This window comes from Cyprinodon variegatus, unplaced genomic scaffold (genome assembly GCF_000732505.1).
Source record: "Cyprinodon variegatus isolate N-32 unplaced genomic scaffold, C_variegatus-1.0 Scaffold379, whole genome shotgun sequence".
In the NCBI taxonomy this organism is placed as follows: domain Eukaryota; kingdom Metazoa; phylum Chordata; class Actinopteri; order Cyprinodontiformes; family Cyprinodontidae; genus Cyprinodon; species Cyprinodon variegatus.
In genome coordinates this window covers 775,825-791,566 of record NW_015150832.1, presented here as the reverse complement: position 1 = coordinate 791,566, position 15,742 = coordinate 775,825, and the positions used below count along the sequence as shown (strand labels likewise).

Here is a 15,742-nt window from a genome sequence, read left to right as displayed (position 1 = left end):
TACTTTTAACCACATAGTACATTAGAGTACATTGGACTGCTGTGTTTTACTATGAAAATGTCTACAGTTTGTATTGTGGAACACGATGGTAAGGACACTGATGCATGAATTCTTAATAACCCTCTGGCTGACATATAATCTCAGGGGTAGAGTTACGTTCTTGATTAAACAGGCCAATGTTTTGACACAGTGCAAACTCTTCCAAGGCACATTAAATACTTTTACAAAATAACACATCAGCTTGAGTAATGTCCATACTCTCCTTCAAGGGACTGAGCTTGAAAGATGAAGCCTCTCCTTCACCCATGGTCTCAGACTCTGAGTCTGACCAAGACTTAGAATTTGAAGGTGAGTTTCCTAACATTTAATTTTTGAAAAAGCTTTCACTGCTATAAAAAAGACAGAAAATTGTGTCCATAAAGGGTCTGGCATTTAGGGCAATCCAAAACTTTAGAATGTCATTAAAAATTGAATTTATTATTGTAACTCGCTGCGAAAGGGAGACTCTACAGCAATATTACAATTAAGATCATTTATTTCAAATAGGTCATTGTTCTGATGGCTTTATTAGTAAAAAGTTTAAACTTTGTTAATAAAAATATTAAAATGTTAAATAAGACCAATAAAAGTAGATTTCAGAGTGAAATTATATTTCAGTACACTTGCTTATCATTGGATCATTTGAAAGATTGCTGACACGTATATTTGTTAACAGAGTGCTTTATCCATGCATTTTAATGGAAAGTTAAGTAAAAGGGAAAAATGTGGCATAAAATGATGATGTGGCATTTTTTTTAGATATTCAGTTTGTGGAGATTTGTCCTATCTTGGCTGCAGCTGAAGTTAGTGTCTCCAAAATTAGCTACAACTGTCACATTTCTTGGTTGGGATATTTTTTAAACCAACACAAGACCCTACAACATAGATGAGCTGTTAAAGCAAACTGAGCTTTATTGATGCCTAAGCACAACTATGGGCTGATTTTTTCCATTCCATGCTAAATCACTGATTCATGCTGTAGAAGCCCCAAAATAAACATAGATGTCATATGTACACACTTCAAAGATTGTATAAAAAATGTCTTTATTTTTCATTTCTAATGATAGTCTAATGAAATAGATGGCATTAAAAGTAAGAGTCTAAAATCTTTATAAATTAAACATAATTTTAAAATGAGTTATTGAAATAAATGCAAATTTTTATGGCATTTCTTTTGACATGATGTTGTTAGCTTTATGTGAAAACCACATTGCTGTACAGGGATCTCTCTAGAACTTGTTTAATAATCTAATTTAAACACAGAAAAAAAGAAAACCACTGAAGAGATGTCAGTAGCTGAGGTGTACATGGAGGCCTGCAAACTGGTGGGTGTGGTTCCAGTTTCCTGCTTCATTCGAAACCTTGGGTCCCCAACCGTGACACTCACCTACCATGGGCTCGGACCTTTAGGTTGCAAAGCACTTTGTATTGCTTTGGTGGTGAGTTCAAAATGCAATTTCCACAATAAAATTATTTGGAAGCTTATATCTGATGAGCTGCATCTATTCTAGTCTGATGTGCACATAAGGACTCTTGAGCTTGCCTACAATAACATTCAAGCTGAAGGGGTCAAATGTCTGTTGGAGCTGCTGAGGGCCAATTTTACCATCCAGTACCTGGTATGTATAGACTGAAAACTGACCACTAGAGGGCATAAGTGACATAAAAGAAGAATTTCTAAAAACAGCAATGGGGTTTTTACAGGATTTATCAAACAATCACATAAGATCGGAAGGAGCTGAGGATGTAGCTAAAATGCTGCTGGACAGCATTTCTCTGAAATCTATAAAGCTTTCAGGTAATGTGTTTGTAAACTTATTTAGATGTACTTCAAGTTCATTTGGGAGGCTGATGTGAAACATTTTTAAAAAGGAGTCCCCCCCCAAACACCAATCATAGTTTCATATAAAAAAGTTACTTGATTGACTCGTTAAACTCTTCATTTATTTGCAGGAAATAGATTTAAAGATGATGATGCTAGATTTTTCACAGAAGCACTGTCAGTAAGTTTCTAATAAACTGTTACAATCTTTATATTTTTAGTTGTTAATAAAAACTAATAACTTTGCTTTCCTTTCTGCTTTTAGACAAATTCCAGGATAAAGGATCTGGATTTGAGCCATAATGAGTTTAGGGAGAGAGGAGGAGAATATTTGGGACAGCTACTGGGTATAGCGATTTAAATGGTAAATAAAGTATGTTAGAGAGGTAAAATAAAGATATCTCCCCTATCTTTATCAGCAAACAATGAAGGCTTAGAGGTTCTGGATCTCAGCTGGAATCATCTCAGAATGAAAGGAGCTGTGGCTTTTTCTGCTGGGCTTAAGGTTTGAATAAATAATAATTATTAAAGAAGATATATTTCTTTATTGAAACCAACTTAACTGATCCTAGTTTATTTTATACACTTAGGTCAATACAATGCTGAAACATCTTGACTTATCATGGAATGGTTTTGGCAATGAGGGAGCCTTAGCCGTGGGCGAGGCTCTAAAATTTAATAACACTCTGGTGCATCTTAACCTCAGCAACAACTGCCTTACTAATGAAGGTGTCAGGATGCTCTGCAGAGGTCTGGAATACAACGAAACGCTACGAGAGCTGCTGGTAGGTTCATGAACCTGCCTTCATTTGTTTGGCCTGGTTTTAGAAACACCCTTCATGGTGATTCCTTATTTTGCTTTTGTAGCTGGCCTATAACTCTATAACAGTAGAGGCAGCTCTCGTCCTGGTCAATGTGGTGAGGAACACACCAAAGACGGCTCTGGAGCAGATCAACATTTGTGTGAGTGATCTAGCCCTGCATGTTAATAAGATTCACATTTAGATAGAACCCATACCCATTGAATTTCAACCACAGTTGTCAGTTCAATTCAATTCATTTTATTTATATAGCTCCAATTCATAACATGTCCTCTTAATAACTATTACAGAGAAAATACTGTCAGGTTGGTTAAAGGTTTTTGTCCAGGAAAACCAGTTGATTGCATCGAGTCATTTATTTGCAAGACATGCTCATCCTGGATTAGCCTGCAAATATCTTAGACTAAGTATATATGCAGCAACATGGAGAGGAAAAACTCCCCTTTAACAGGAAGAAGCCTCCTGCAGAACGAGGCTCAGTGTGTGCGGCCTTCTGCCGAGGCCATCTAGGGTTGGAGGAGATAGAAGCAGACATACAAATGAAGCAAATATAAAAAAGGTAACTGTTAACTAGCTCCACAGGTAGCGCCGTCCAGCAAAAACACAGCCAGTCAGATGAGGTCTGAGCCAGTTGTCATGTCAGAGGATGGAAGGGAGCAGATACAGTTAGTCACGGTAAAAAAAGCAGGACTTCTAGACCAATGGCATGTCGATGGCAGAAGCATAGCTGATATTTCAATCCAGGAAGGAGCAACAGTCAAACAGAAATAGACAAGAAGAGAAGGCAGAGAGAACATAAAGTTAGGGGTGAAGCATAGCAAATATAGCAGATTGGGAGAATGGAGATAGAATGAAGAGGAATGATGAGAGGTGGTCTCTATGTCCTCCAGTAGCCTAAACATATAACAGCATAAATATGGAAAACAGCTCAGGATAACCAAACTATTTTGGATGAGGTATGAAAAAGGTAGAGCTAAATTGTCCTGTTAAGACCACAAACTTCAGTATATCTATGTGATGAACCAACAAATTTATTTAGGCCATTCCAACATGAATATAATATGATGTAAACTACTCTACTGTAAATCTGAGTGGAGGTCAACCTGAAATCCTAAAGGCCTCTAACAGGTTTTATTTCAGCATGAATCCATATTTAATTTCATCCCTTTATGACCAGCTTTCCTCTCTCCACTGGAAAAAATATAATCCCTTGAGCATGATGCTGCCACCATGATATTTAATCATATTTAGTCGGGTCTGACACCGTTGTATACTGTAGGAAAGCTTTGTGGTTCCTGTCCCAACACCGCTGCATGTCTGCCATCACGCTGGGTTAGTGTTGACGATAAGTTAGCCAGCGCATGGGAAGTTTTCTTTATTGTTTTGTTCTCTTGTCCGTCAGAATCTCTCTCACCAGTGCTGCACCATGTCTATTGAATGTAAGCAGAGATGTTTCGGCCTGTTAAATCAGTGCGACTGTCTTGGTCTGTATGTTGAGCTCTATGGCATCACATAAATTAGCGGGTTGACCCTGGTGTGATGTTCCTAGTGTATGCCGATTGAAGCCAGTTGACGGCATTTTAACCCGTATCGCTTGCCGAGACGTTTTGAGGCGTTCCCACTGCCACTTAAAGCTGATTGTTCCCTGGTTTAAACAGGTTTTTCAGCCAGTGGGAAAGGGTATAACAATTCTCTAAAGAATTCGGAATTTCAATTTCAGTCAAGGGAAATCTAGTATTTAGTTAATTAATCTAGAATTTAGTTGATTACATGACATCTGAAAGCAGCTCTTTGTACTGATAAAATCAACAGCACAGTTTTCTTTTTATTATTAAAAATTTCAACAATTACACACCATCTTGTGTTACTCCATCACTTAAAACACACATAAAATAGATTCAAATCAGTTTTTCTAACATGTTGACAGGGCTCTGTTTATGCAGCGGCCTTGGCTATCACAGTGAAGGTTTATATTCAGATAAATGAATAATGTTTTTCTTAATCTTACACACAAAAAACATTTTTCTTTCTTTAAAATTAACAGAATGTTTTGGTAAATGAGAGCTTTGTGAATGTTTTGGACCTGACGTGTCAGGAGCATCCTGGTCTGAATGTCCAGTATGGAGGAGTTGGAGGTTTCATCGCTCAGAAACCACCCAAACCAGTCGATCCGATGAAAGTCATACAGGTTAGCTTCGGTTTACCAACTTATATTATTTCATATATTTACAAAATATGCATGATATTAGTGAGAAAAAGAATAGAACAATGCTGAAAACTATGAAAAGAAAAACATTAAAGCAACATACGTTAACATATTTTGTTGTTTTTTTAAATCATTGAATACTTTCCCCCCATATTTCTCAAGGATTACCTCGATAAACGCAAGCTGCGTCTGTGGGATTTCTTTCGAAATATTGACAAAGACGGCACCATGCGAGTTTCTGTCACAGATTTCAGGAAGGCAGTTCAGGTTTCTAAACCTATTTATACATCACATATCATAATGATTTTATGTATTAATATATTATTGTGAAGAAATATTCAATTATACTTAAATCTTATTATTTACTTATTTCAGACGATGAAATATTTTCCTGATACTTCGTGATAACTTTTTTCTGTTTGTGTGTGTAAAACTTTTAGCAATCAAGCATTCCATTGAATCGATATCAGATTGAGGAGCTAATTAACAGACTTGACCGGGACAGAACAGGAGTAGTAGATTACAGGTAAGCAGTTCCTTCCCAGCTTATGCTTGCTCAGATACCTTCTTTATTGATTTATTGCTGGGAAATACAGGGTAACACCTCGTATATTACTGTGCAATCATGAGATTTATTGCCCTCTGACTACAGTATGCTTAAGATACAAGCAATGAATGACACCACATGTTCAAAAATCTTTTCTTAGAAGACTAGTTATATTTTGTTAAATTAGGTCGAAGGACCACAAGAGCCTAAACAGAATTCAGATGGGGACCCCTCCTTTATCTAAACTAAACCTCCAGCACAGCTGCATTTATCCCGGTTTAATTTAATAACTGTATAATTTAGTTAACTGTTGTAATTTTGAAAATGTAAAAATTTTTGTAACTTTAGAGTATCTATTTTTTTCTCCTTTGTGTAACCCTGCATCCTTCTATTTACCCTTTACTTTTCTTGCACAGGCAATATTTGAAAATCACTTCCTCTTAAGGACAAAACATGATTCTATTCTATTCTATTTTTTTTTTTTACTTTATCACAATGGTCACCTCCAATTGTTTGTGTATGGTGGAGTATAAGGGCCGTACTAAGGCTTTATTTTTCAAATTAGAGGAACAAAGTCCAACCATTACAAGAATTCAAGAGCAAAATTGTACTAATATTATAGTGAAGTCATTATCACAATAAGGAATAACAAGAATGGGACTAAACAGTCGTTTCAATAACAGAGAAGCTTCAATAAAGTTATAAACCAAACCCACACCCACAGGGGAAAAACTGCTCTTTCTAGTGTACGTTTACAGAAAAGAAGGCTACTTCTTGGATTTTGTTTGAATCATTTTATTCTTGTAATATTACAAATTTCATCTTGTTGCAACTTTATTCTCCCAATGTTACCATTTTAGTGTCATAGACTTTAAACTATGACTATTTTATAATAAAAAAAATACTTTTTTTATTTCAAGAACAAATTCTCATATTATTACTTTATTTTTTTAATTATATAAAAAAAAAATATATATATATTTTTTAGCCCTAATACTCAGTTGGAGGTAGGTTAAACAGTTTGTTTATAAGTAACCACCATAAAAAAATGTAGATTATTGTGATTTTTGTTTTTGCAGTTAGGGTTTGCATGACAAAGGCAGCAGAGCTAAGACAGTGTCAAATGATTATTTCACTGACACCTTCACCTTCATAACATTTTTGAGTTATGAAGGTTTTTCTTGATTCCTTTTTTTTTCTCTTTAGGGCAATACTGCTCTTTATTCATTTGTAGCTGCACAGGAGAAGTGCAGAGAGGAAATAGGTTTAGACATGTAGGAAATGGGTCTGGAATAGACAGAAGAAAACTGCTTTGAGGGCCAAACCCTCTGTATATGTTGAATTAGCGCTGCTGGGCCCTTTCTTTCTGTCCTGCCAGAATTTAGGCAAGCAGGGCTGTGTCCCCCATCATGGTGCTTCCATTAACATGTTTTGCAGTGGGGATGTTGGGATAAAGGTGATACTCAGTAATAGTTTTCTGCCACATGTACCATCATGAACATTAGCTTAAAATGAACATTTTGCTACTGTACACCAGAGCTCCTTCTCCTATTAGTTTGCTGTGCCCCATGCATGGATTGTGGAAAACAGCAAACAGGACTTTATAGGGGTTTATTTTTACAACAGTTTTATCTTTCCACTCAACTATAGAAACCAGGTTTGTTGGGTGCATTGCTAAGGATTCACAAGTCAACTAATTTTCTGACTTAATTGTTAGATTTTTGCAGCTCCTCCAGAGTAACCAAAGACCTCCTGGTTGGTTCTCCGACTGACGTCCTCTTTAAACTTCTCAATGGCTTTATTCTCAGCAGTCTGCTCTGTTTTTTTCTCTGTTTGTATACTTACGTTCTCCAGATTGGTGATTTCTAAAGCCAGTTAAATGGTTGCACATATTTTTTTTCCTTTAAGGTTTTTTTTTAAAGTAAAGGATGCTAATCAAATGCCTGTTCACTTATATTGTTTTCATTATTTGTATTTGCTGATAGAGCTTTTACAACCATTTTTCTACTTCAGATTTTTAGAAATGATATTGAAGTCTGATGATGGCAGGTGATAAAATCACATGTTATTGCAAAGCCTTCTTGACAGTTTTACAGTGGTTAGTTTTGTTTTATTTGATTTTTTTCTTCAGGGGGTTGGCAGATACTAGAAAACAGATGATGAGAGATCATCGCCGTCAGCTGAAGAAAGTGGAATCCCGTCAGAAGAAAGAGAAGCAGAAGAGTGACCGCATACTGAAGACCTTCCAGACCGCAGTGGAAGCCGTCACGCCTCGTAGCTCCATGATCATCTCCCCAGGAGGTGCCAAAGAAGACTCAGGTGGCCCGCAGCCCTTTTCTGCTACCCCTCTCAGTTCCTGGCACCACATTCTAATGTCAAACAGCAGTCGCTATTCTGTCACCAACATGAGCAGCGACCATGCCCATCTGCCAATGTTAGGAGGTACCTCCCCTTACCGTCCAACCAGTTCTCCGGCGATGCGGTCCTACTCTCAACCCAACTTGCTGGCTGATTCCTCCCACTCTCCAACAAGCAAATCCGTCTCTGCTCAGGGCATTCGCTCTGATCTAGAGATGGAGCCCAGTAAGCTAAGTCCTACTGGCAACAGCCTGACCAGGTCCAGGCCGGCTCTTAATGCAGAGCAGCCAAAGGGTAAAGTCAAAGCTAAGAAGTTAAAGAAACAGAAATTGAAGAAGCACAGTGATAAAGACACAAAGAAACCTATGAAGAGCATCAACTAATGTGTGTTCAACAATAAAAAAATATATTAAAGCTAAAACTGAGTTTCATTGACATTTTTTAATGTTCTTTGTTCTGATGCGACAGTAATTTTCTATTTATATATTTCTTCACTCTCCAAACTCATCTGACGATAAACCAATATTCAAAGCATTTTAATCCAGTATCCAGAGATGATTGATTTCTTTATGCTTTAATTTGTTTCCTATACAGTCATGGTCTTGCTCCATTTAACTCTGTTTCTTTATTACTTTTAATGCCTGCAGACTGTACAGTATTGTGACCTCTCTGGCACACCCATGCCTACACAGAGATAATTTTCTGCAAACATTTGACTATTTATTATATGGGGGCTAAGGAAGATGGGAAGTACATATACTGTTACCTGCCTTGGCCAACAATTGTGTGAACTGTGCAGGTGTTGCATCCAGGATTAGTTTTTGACAGGCTATATAAATGGTAAAGAACAAGCTTTCTCAGTCATAACGACCAGACTGCACAATGATCAAGACTCTAATACTCTCAGCACTGCTGAGCTCCACAGCGGCCATGGGGGTATGTATGGCAAAACGTAAGAATATCATTTTCCACATTTCTTGCATCCTACATCATCTGATCTGTTTCCTCTATTTCTCGTCTCAGGTTGGAGGCCTGTGGAGGGGAGGGAGTGTAAGGAATGAGACAGGAGGAGGGGAGAAGTGCACCTGTGATGCCTTCCTGCCCAGTTCTACTTTTCCTGTTGCCGATTTGGAGGTGGTGGAGCAGACAGCAGATGAAATCTCACATATGCTGGAGCTGGAGATGGGAAAGGTACTGATGAGTATGCATGATGGTAATGGGTTATAAGGCTGTAACTACTGCAAATGTGATGCTTTAATACTCCTGAAAAATAATATTATAATGTGTTTCTGATGAGGAAAAATCCATCAATCTGCTCTGAATTCTTATATTTTTGTACTTTCAGATTGAAGAATTTGAAATTAAAATTACAGAGTATGCAGAAAAAATTGAAAAGCTGACATTAGAAGTTGATACTATGGAGAAAAATCCAGATGACTACAAAGAAGCTGACTTTGAAGAGATAAACGTGCAGATCAAACAGGTGGAGGCTCTGGTTTTAGAGCTGCAGCTCTCAGTCAATGCTTCGATTGTTGTCTTTGAATCCCTGCATGTACAGGTATGTTAGAAGCTTTATGCAAACTGAACAGTGATTGGTACACCATTACAATCTTTGACTAATACAGAAGTATGGGTGCTCTTACAGATCAGCGTAATGGTGGAAACCCTGAACAGACTGGAGAAGATCCATGATAAGAATTTAGTTCTTTCAACTCGCAGAGAGTATATAAAGCTACAAGTTGAGCTTGAGGAGTGTGAGAGACGCCACCAGGAGCTGTTTAACCCCGACATCGGTGAGCCTATTCCCATAATGACAAAATTTGGGAACATTCCCTGAACTCATAGGACTGATCACCCTCTCTCTCTCTCTGCAGGCTCATGTGCTCACTCTGGTATAATCAGGGTCAGCAAGCCTTTGGTGAGCCAACTGAATGCCCACCTAAGTAGCGGCTACTATTATGGAGGCTGGGGGAAAGATTCAAAGCCTATTCCCGAAAGAGAGTCCATGTACTGGTACTCGGGTTACTCCTCCACTACGATGGTGGACATCAGATTCTACACTGACTACAAAAACTTAATTCTGAGAACGCCTTTTCTACATCACTCCTTACCCAGTGGTTGGTATGGTTCAGGAAACAACTTTATAGTCCGTGATAACACCCTATATTATCAGATAAACAACCCGTTCGCAATTGCAAAACTAAATTTCACCACAGTGAAATATGAGTACAGGGTGGTTGCTAAGGCCTCCCCCAAGTTCTCCTACTCCAGCTCCCCTAATCAGAACTTTGACTTTGCAGCAGATGAAGCAGGCCTGTGGGTGACCTATGCTACAGAAGAATCTGGGGGTCGGATGATCATTGCTAAAATAAATGAGGCTTCCTTTGGGATTGAGGAGGAATGGAAGACCAGTGTTTATAAACCAAGTGTTACTAATGCCTTCATGATTTGTGGTGTTTTTTATGCAGTCAGAACAATAGACACCCTAACAGAAGAGATATTTTACAAATATGACACTAACACTAAGCAGGAGGAGTACATCAGTATTCTCTTTGAGAGGTTTCGGGATAAATACTACAATCTGGATTATAATCCCACTGATCAGAAGCTCTACATGTACAATGATGGTTACTATGTGAGCTACCATCTCTGGTTTAACCACACAGTTCAGGCCACAGTTCAACCACCAGTTTTACTGGTCACCTAGATAATTTTCTGTTATTGAAAGAGCTATTTGAGACAAATGATTAATGAGTTTCTTTTTCTTCCTTTCACTATCTCTTTTCCTGACCTTTAATAAATGATTTGAAGCATCCTAAAGGTGTTGTTGTCATGCTCACTGCTCATCATTTTCTGAAATCGGGAAATAAGACGGTTATATTAAAATCAAATCAGAAAATATGGAAAATAATTTTATACTAAGGTTTTATGCTCAAAAAAAATCTTTACAAAACAATGCTGGCTTTAGGTGTAAGAAACTACTTTAACAGTTATTCACTTAATGAAATAAAATAAAATGAAAAATTTTAAATAAAATAACTATATAAAAAGTATTTTTCATATTTGATCAAAATAAATAATTAGATAACAGTTAGTGACATAAAAATGATAAAGGGAAATAGATTGCAGCATAAGTCTTCTATGCCTCTTGCTTGGGCTGGAGCTTATGTCTGCAGTCTTTTGGTTAGAGGCGGGTTAGACCCTGCACAGGTCTTTGCAGGAATATACAGGACAAACAACCACACCCAAACACACTTATACCAAGGGGCAATTTAAAGACAAAAATATAAAAAGACAATCCAAACGCCAAGTACAAATACCCAGGCTAACACTTGAACCCAGGCCCTTCTTACGATGGTAAACACTTTTCTACAATGCAGCCCCTAGACCTGAAGAAAATGCAACTGTCTCGATTAAATTAAACAACAGAAAAAAAAAAGGATGCAATATTGATGCCGTCATGTAGTATCCTAATTATGGCAAATACCAAAAGCCAACATGAAAATTGCACATGAACACTCCTTTTGTAATTTCCACTGGAAATCTGGGAAAGTTCTATGATACTTGAGTTGTCAAGACGAGGTGAACTTTGACCTTTCAACATGGCACACAGCAGAGAAATGATTGTGTATGGTGAATAGTGCATCATGAAGTGTTCTTCTGCTATATATCTTTAGGATATATCACTATTTAAAATTGTGTCGTTTTTTAATGGACCATTATTCTTTGTTTTTATCAGATAGTCGCTACCAATCAGTTCATGCATTTACTTCTCCCTCTTCTTCATATAGCAGATGAATTAGGAAGTCTAACTGTCTTGCCCAAATAGCAGCTCGTGATAATATTTGCATCCAACATGTTTTTCTTTTCTACCACAACAAAAGCACTTGTGTGCTGGTTATTTCGACTTTAAGTGAAAAGGATCATTTTTACCAGACCACCCGAAGGCAGCATATGTCCAGGGGTTTTAATTTCTGGTCTAATCAGCTATTAGCATACCTTGCACACCTGAGTGTTGCTAGTAAATGCCGCTATGAAACTTCCAACTCTTATCTTATCAGATTCTGAAATTTTAGGGGGAAAAAAAGATTATCAAGTCAAATTTTCTCTTATTATTTTCTTCTTTATTGGAATTTTCCTAAGTCTCACAGATAAACAGTAGAGTGGCTCACCCTTTCAAAAGATTTATACTCTTTATTGTCTTCTGAAGTCAGGAAAAGTCCATAAACTGAAAAATGGTGGATGGGGAGGGGCTCACACAACCTTGATCCAAGTTTATGGGAAAATTAATTTTTAAGACTGTTGATCGTTATTGTGACTGGATGTGAAAATGGTGCTTGTAGTGCTTAAAGTTTCCATTTATCATACACTAGAAGAAAGTGAAATTAACCAAAAATATTTCCTGATAACAGACACATATAAAATCCAATTTCATAATGGCACAATTACTTATTAGGAAGACTCAAAAGAAACAAGCCAATAAGAAGCTTAATTTATAAGATTTGCATGAGAAATCCTGTGGGAAGTACAAACCTTAGACCAAAACTTTAGATTTATGATAATGACTGGGTTGTGTGGGCAGCAGTCTCAGCAGAGATTCCCAGACTTCCCTATCTTAAGAAACCTCCTCCAGCTCTTCTGCGGGAAGTCCGAGGCTCTCCCAGGCCAGCCTACTGATATAGTTCCTTCAGTGTGTCTTGGGGCTTTACCCTGGGCCTCCTCCCAGTGGGAGCTACCTAGAAAACATCCCTAGGGAGGCCCCTGGGGGCACCCAGCAATGCAGACAAAACTCTGGCTATGTTTGTACAGAGACTGGAGGAACCTCGACTCCATACGCCGAGTGCCACCCACAGGACACTATGAGGGACACAATTGAATACCACCAGGTCTACAAAACACATGTGGACCGGTTGAGCAAACCCCCTTGAGCCTCCTGCAGAGGGTATAAGGCTGGTCCAATGTTCCATGACCAGGATGAAAACCACAATACTCCTCCTGAAGCTGAGGTTTAGCAATCCCCTGGACTCTCCTCTCAGGCACCCTAGCATGGTTCGTCTTGGGGACCTCCAGTCCCTCTTTTTATGCAGGGGAACCACCATCCCAATCTGACAGTATAGGGGCAATGTCCCAGACCTCCACATGATGTTGAAGAGACATGTTAGCCATGATAATATCCAGAGATTTAAGGATCTCAGGATGGATCTCATCCACCCGTGAAGCCATGCAAACGTTTTTCTGAATACATAGTAAAAACTAGAAAAAGAAAATCATAGAGCACATACCTTCTCTAAGCAGCAAATATTGACCCACACCTTTAGCTAAAACTTGCATGTCTGGATCATGACTTTTGGAATCTAAATCTGAAGCTGTCATTAGTCACTGCTGCCACTCTCTGGTTAGGAGCGGGTGCTTGTTTCCTCTATAAATCCCACAATCTTAAACTATCATTTTTAAAAAATATGTATTTGTATGTGTGAATTGCATGGATTGTTACCGACATCTGGTGAAAATGTAATGTCAATAGTCCATCTAGAAATTTACTGAGATAAATGGTGGTGTGTTATATGGTTATTTTACTATTAATAAATAAAACAAGTAAATAAGCCAGACGAATCTCCTGAACTAAGATTTTGTTGAGCAACACTTTGAGGCAATCACTGAAATCAAGTTTATTCTTTAATGTTCAGGAAGTGTACAGTAAAACCTTTTCACCTGCTGACAGGTATGTTGATTCATGAAAATGTAATGTTGGTTTGTAGTTTGACCCATATGCAGAACCACACGGAGAACCACTGAGTTTTGATGTTTCATTTAAAAAAGCTACAGGAATCTGGGAGCAGAGAACTGCAGAACGTCAGTAGAACTTTCAGGCTGGTCTGAGGGGAGAAAGCAGCCAGATCAGAAAGGAGTTGGTTGATGACAACTGATGACTGATTTCCTTACCTGAGTGATGCAGGGGAGGCATGGATCTGAAGGGGTTTGATTCAACTTCAACCTTTATGTTTAATCCAGCCATGTTGAAAAAGTTAAGACTTTCTGGAGTGCTGCTCATTTCAAAAAGCGGGAAAAAAACAGTGCTGTTAGATTTCATGACAGATGGCCAATTTCTCATCCGCACCCAACGTTCGGATCGCACCTCATACTGGAAGTTCAACATGCACCTGAAGAAGCAAGCAATAATGACCCAGTCACAATCTAAATATCCTTATGCAGATAAAGTATCGCTTTGCCCCACCATTATACAAATATTAAGTTCACTAAAAGGACTATAAATAAGACTGTAAGATGTCACCACATGTGGTAATTTCACATCCCCACCCTTTGTTTAGATTACACTTTATGCTGTGGATACCCAGCCTTTGCAATTAAGCAGCTGTTTAAGCACCAGATCAGGTAGTAACCACGTGAAGAGAGAAGGTGTTTGGGAAAGATCTGATATGAGCGTCTATAAAAACTCCGGCACAGTCTGAAGAGACATTTGAGAGGTGCACTGAGACATGATGCTGCTGGTTCTGTTTCTGCTCCTCTGTGCCTTTAGTCCTGCTTCGGCTTGGATTGTAAGTAATCCTTATGTCTGTGATATGCTCAATACATATTTTGTATTTTTTTTTAATCAATTGTTATTTCTGTGTCACACTTTAGCCAGTGCAAGACTGGGAATCTGGAAACGTGACTACTTCAGTGGGTTCGTCTGGTCAGTGTGTCTGCCATGTTTTTCTCCCTGACACCACTTTCCCTGCTGATCGGGTTGAGCACATGCAGCAAGTCAGCAGTGATTTAATCCTGGAAGTGGAAATCCAAATTGATAAGGTTCTGTTAGGAATTACCTAATAAATAAAACTGCTATGTGATGAAATAAGTTAATAACTTCTCTTCTTTTTTAATTATTTCAGATGGTGAAGTACGAAGGGAAAATGTTGATCTATCTTGCTCAGCTGAAGGATCTGGAATCCAGAGTGAACATCTTAGGAAGTAGCCCTGATGATTACATCCTCCTGGACTTTGAGCTGCTTAGGGTTGAGCTCAGGGAATTTGAGGCTCTGGTTTCTCAGCTTAAGGACTCCTTCAACTCCTCTTCTCCTCTATTCGACAGTCTCTACACTGAGGTGAAATAATCACTAATTGAAAGCAATCTTCATGGAGTCTCATAATACATGTTGGAATTGTGTGATTCGATTTATTGCCTAAGAAAACCTGCAAAAAATCTTGAAACTGGATAAGAATCAGCTACCATTGTTTTGAAATATGTTGCTTTCAAGGCCTGACAACTTTAGATGAATTCCTTCCTGAAATACTATTAACATTTTCCCCTTATTTTTGCTTCTAGATCCACAACATGACGCTCATTGTGAACCAGCTGGAGACATATGACAAGAGCAACCTGGAGGTGATCAGGCATGAGTTTGCCAAGCTGCAGAAGAAGCTAGAGGAGTGCCAGAAGGACCAAGAGATCATCAATCCAGACATTGGTGAGAAATCTGCCTGACATGATTAATAATAGTTTGCACTCTAGCAGCTGAAGGTGAAATGATCTTTCCTAAATAACAATCTTATTAGATTAAATTATCATAAAAAGTTATTTTATTTCAGAAATCTAAGTCAGAAATTTGTACTTATACTTATTACTTGTATTCATTACACACAGACTGATAAATTGTGGTTTCATTTTTGCCTCCAGCTGACACAGAAAAAAAAAAACAATTTCAGTTTATCAAAAAAATTGAAAATAATTCAATATAGATTAAGTTAAAAATGATCTGTTAATGCAGAATAGAGTGTTGTCATCAAAGTATGGCCAACACAATCATAGGAAAGACTGTATACAGCTGTCCAGCAGACCCCCTACCAAGGAGAGTAAGCAAAAAAGAATTACAAACAAGAAGATAATAACTTTACATATATATATATATATATATATATATATATATATATATATATATATATATATA

General features: G+C 37.9%; 3 protein-coding genes across 4 annotated transcripts in view; all 3 read left to right on the top strand.

Annotated features, from left to right (window-relative positions):
* The first annotated feature begins 220 nt into the window (after positions 1–220).
* lrrc74a (leucine rich repeat containing 74A) lies at positions 221–8,202 on the top strand. Its single transcript, XM_015386844.1, has 13 exons — positions 221–348; positions 1,303–1,478; positions 1,551–1,658; positions 1,744–1,837; positions 1,993–2,042; positions 2,127–2,208; positions 2,281–2,366; positions 2,452–2,646; positions 2,729–2,824; positions 4,727–4,870; positions 5,051–5,155; positions 5,329–5,414; positions 7,567–8,202. Exons 1-13 carry the CDS (start codon positions 249–251, stop codon positions 8,174–8,176), a joined length of 1,932 nt encoding a protein of 643 aa, XP_015242330.1. The 5' UTR covers positions 221–248; the 3' UTR covers positions 8,177–8,202.
* Positions 8,203–8,475: 273 nt separating this feature from the next.
* LOC107092393 (olfactomedin-4-like) lies at positions 8,476–10,604 on the top strand. 2 transcript variants are annotated; one of them, XM_015386851.1, is made up of 5 exons: positions 8,476–8,729; positions 8,817–8,984; positions 9,139–9,351; positions 9,439–9,586; positions 9,668–10,604. In XM_015386851.1, exons 1-5 carry the CDS (start codon positions 8,676–8,678, stop codon positions 10,498–10,500), a joined length of 1,416 nt encoding a protein of 471 aa, XP_015242337.1. In that variant the 5' UTR covers positions 8,476–8,675; the 3' UTR covers positions 10,501–10,604. The 2 variants fall into 2 exon arrangements, with proteins under 2 accessions (XP_015242337.1, XP_015242336.1); XM_015386850.1 differs by having other exon boundaries at positions 8,476–8,984.
* Positions 10,605–13,753: 3,149 nt separating this feature from the next.
* Positions 13,754–15,742, top strand: part of LOC107092396 (olfactomedin-4-like) — a 4,211-nt gene continuing 2,222 nt past the window's right edge. The window contains exons 1-4 of the mRNA XM_015386852.1: positions 13,754–14,350; positions 14,436–14,603; positions 14,687–14,899; positions 15,121–15,262. Coding sequence (XP_015242338.1) covers positions 14,291–14,350; positions 14,436–14,603; positions 14,687–14,899; positions 15,121–15,262 — 583 coding nt within the window. The 5' untranslated portion in view covers positions 13,754–14,290. The remainder of the gene's footprint in view (positions 14,351–14,435; positions 14,604–14,686; positions 14,900–15,120; positions 15,263–15,742) is intronic.

What these genes read in the sequence shown, in the direction of transcription:
- lrrc74a (XM_015386844.1), top strand. Translation starts at nt 249, where the DNA reads ATGTCCATACTCTCCTTCAAGGGACTGAGCTTGAAAGATGAAGCCTCT. An exon ending in CCAAGACTTAGAATTTGAAG is followed by an intron (nt 349 to 1,302) that starts GTGAGTTTCCTA and finishes ATTTAAACACAG; the next exon opens with AAAAAAAGAAAACCACTGAA. An exon ending in GAAATCTATAAAGCTTTCAG is followed by an intron (nt 1,838 to 1,992) that starts GTAATGTGTTTG and finishes ATTTATTTGCAG; the next exon opens with GAAATAGATTTAAAGATGAT.
- LOC107092393 (XM_015386850.1), top strand. Translation starts at nt 8,676, where the DNA reads ATGATCAAGACTCTAATACTCTCAGCACTGCTGAGCTCCACAGCGGCC. An exon ending in TTGAATCCCTGCATGTACAG is followed by an intron (nt 9,352 to 9,438) that starts GTATGTTAGAAG and finishes GTGCTCTTACAG; the next exon opens with ATCAGCGTAATGGTGGAAAC. An exon ending in GCTGTTTAACCCCGACATCG is followed by an intron (nt 9,587 to 9,667) that starts GTGAGCCTATTC and finishes CTCTCTCTGCAG; the next exon opens with GCTCATGTGCTCACTCTGGT.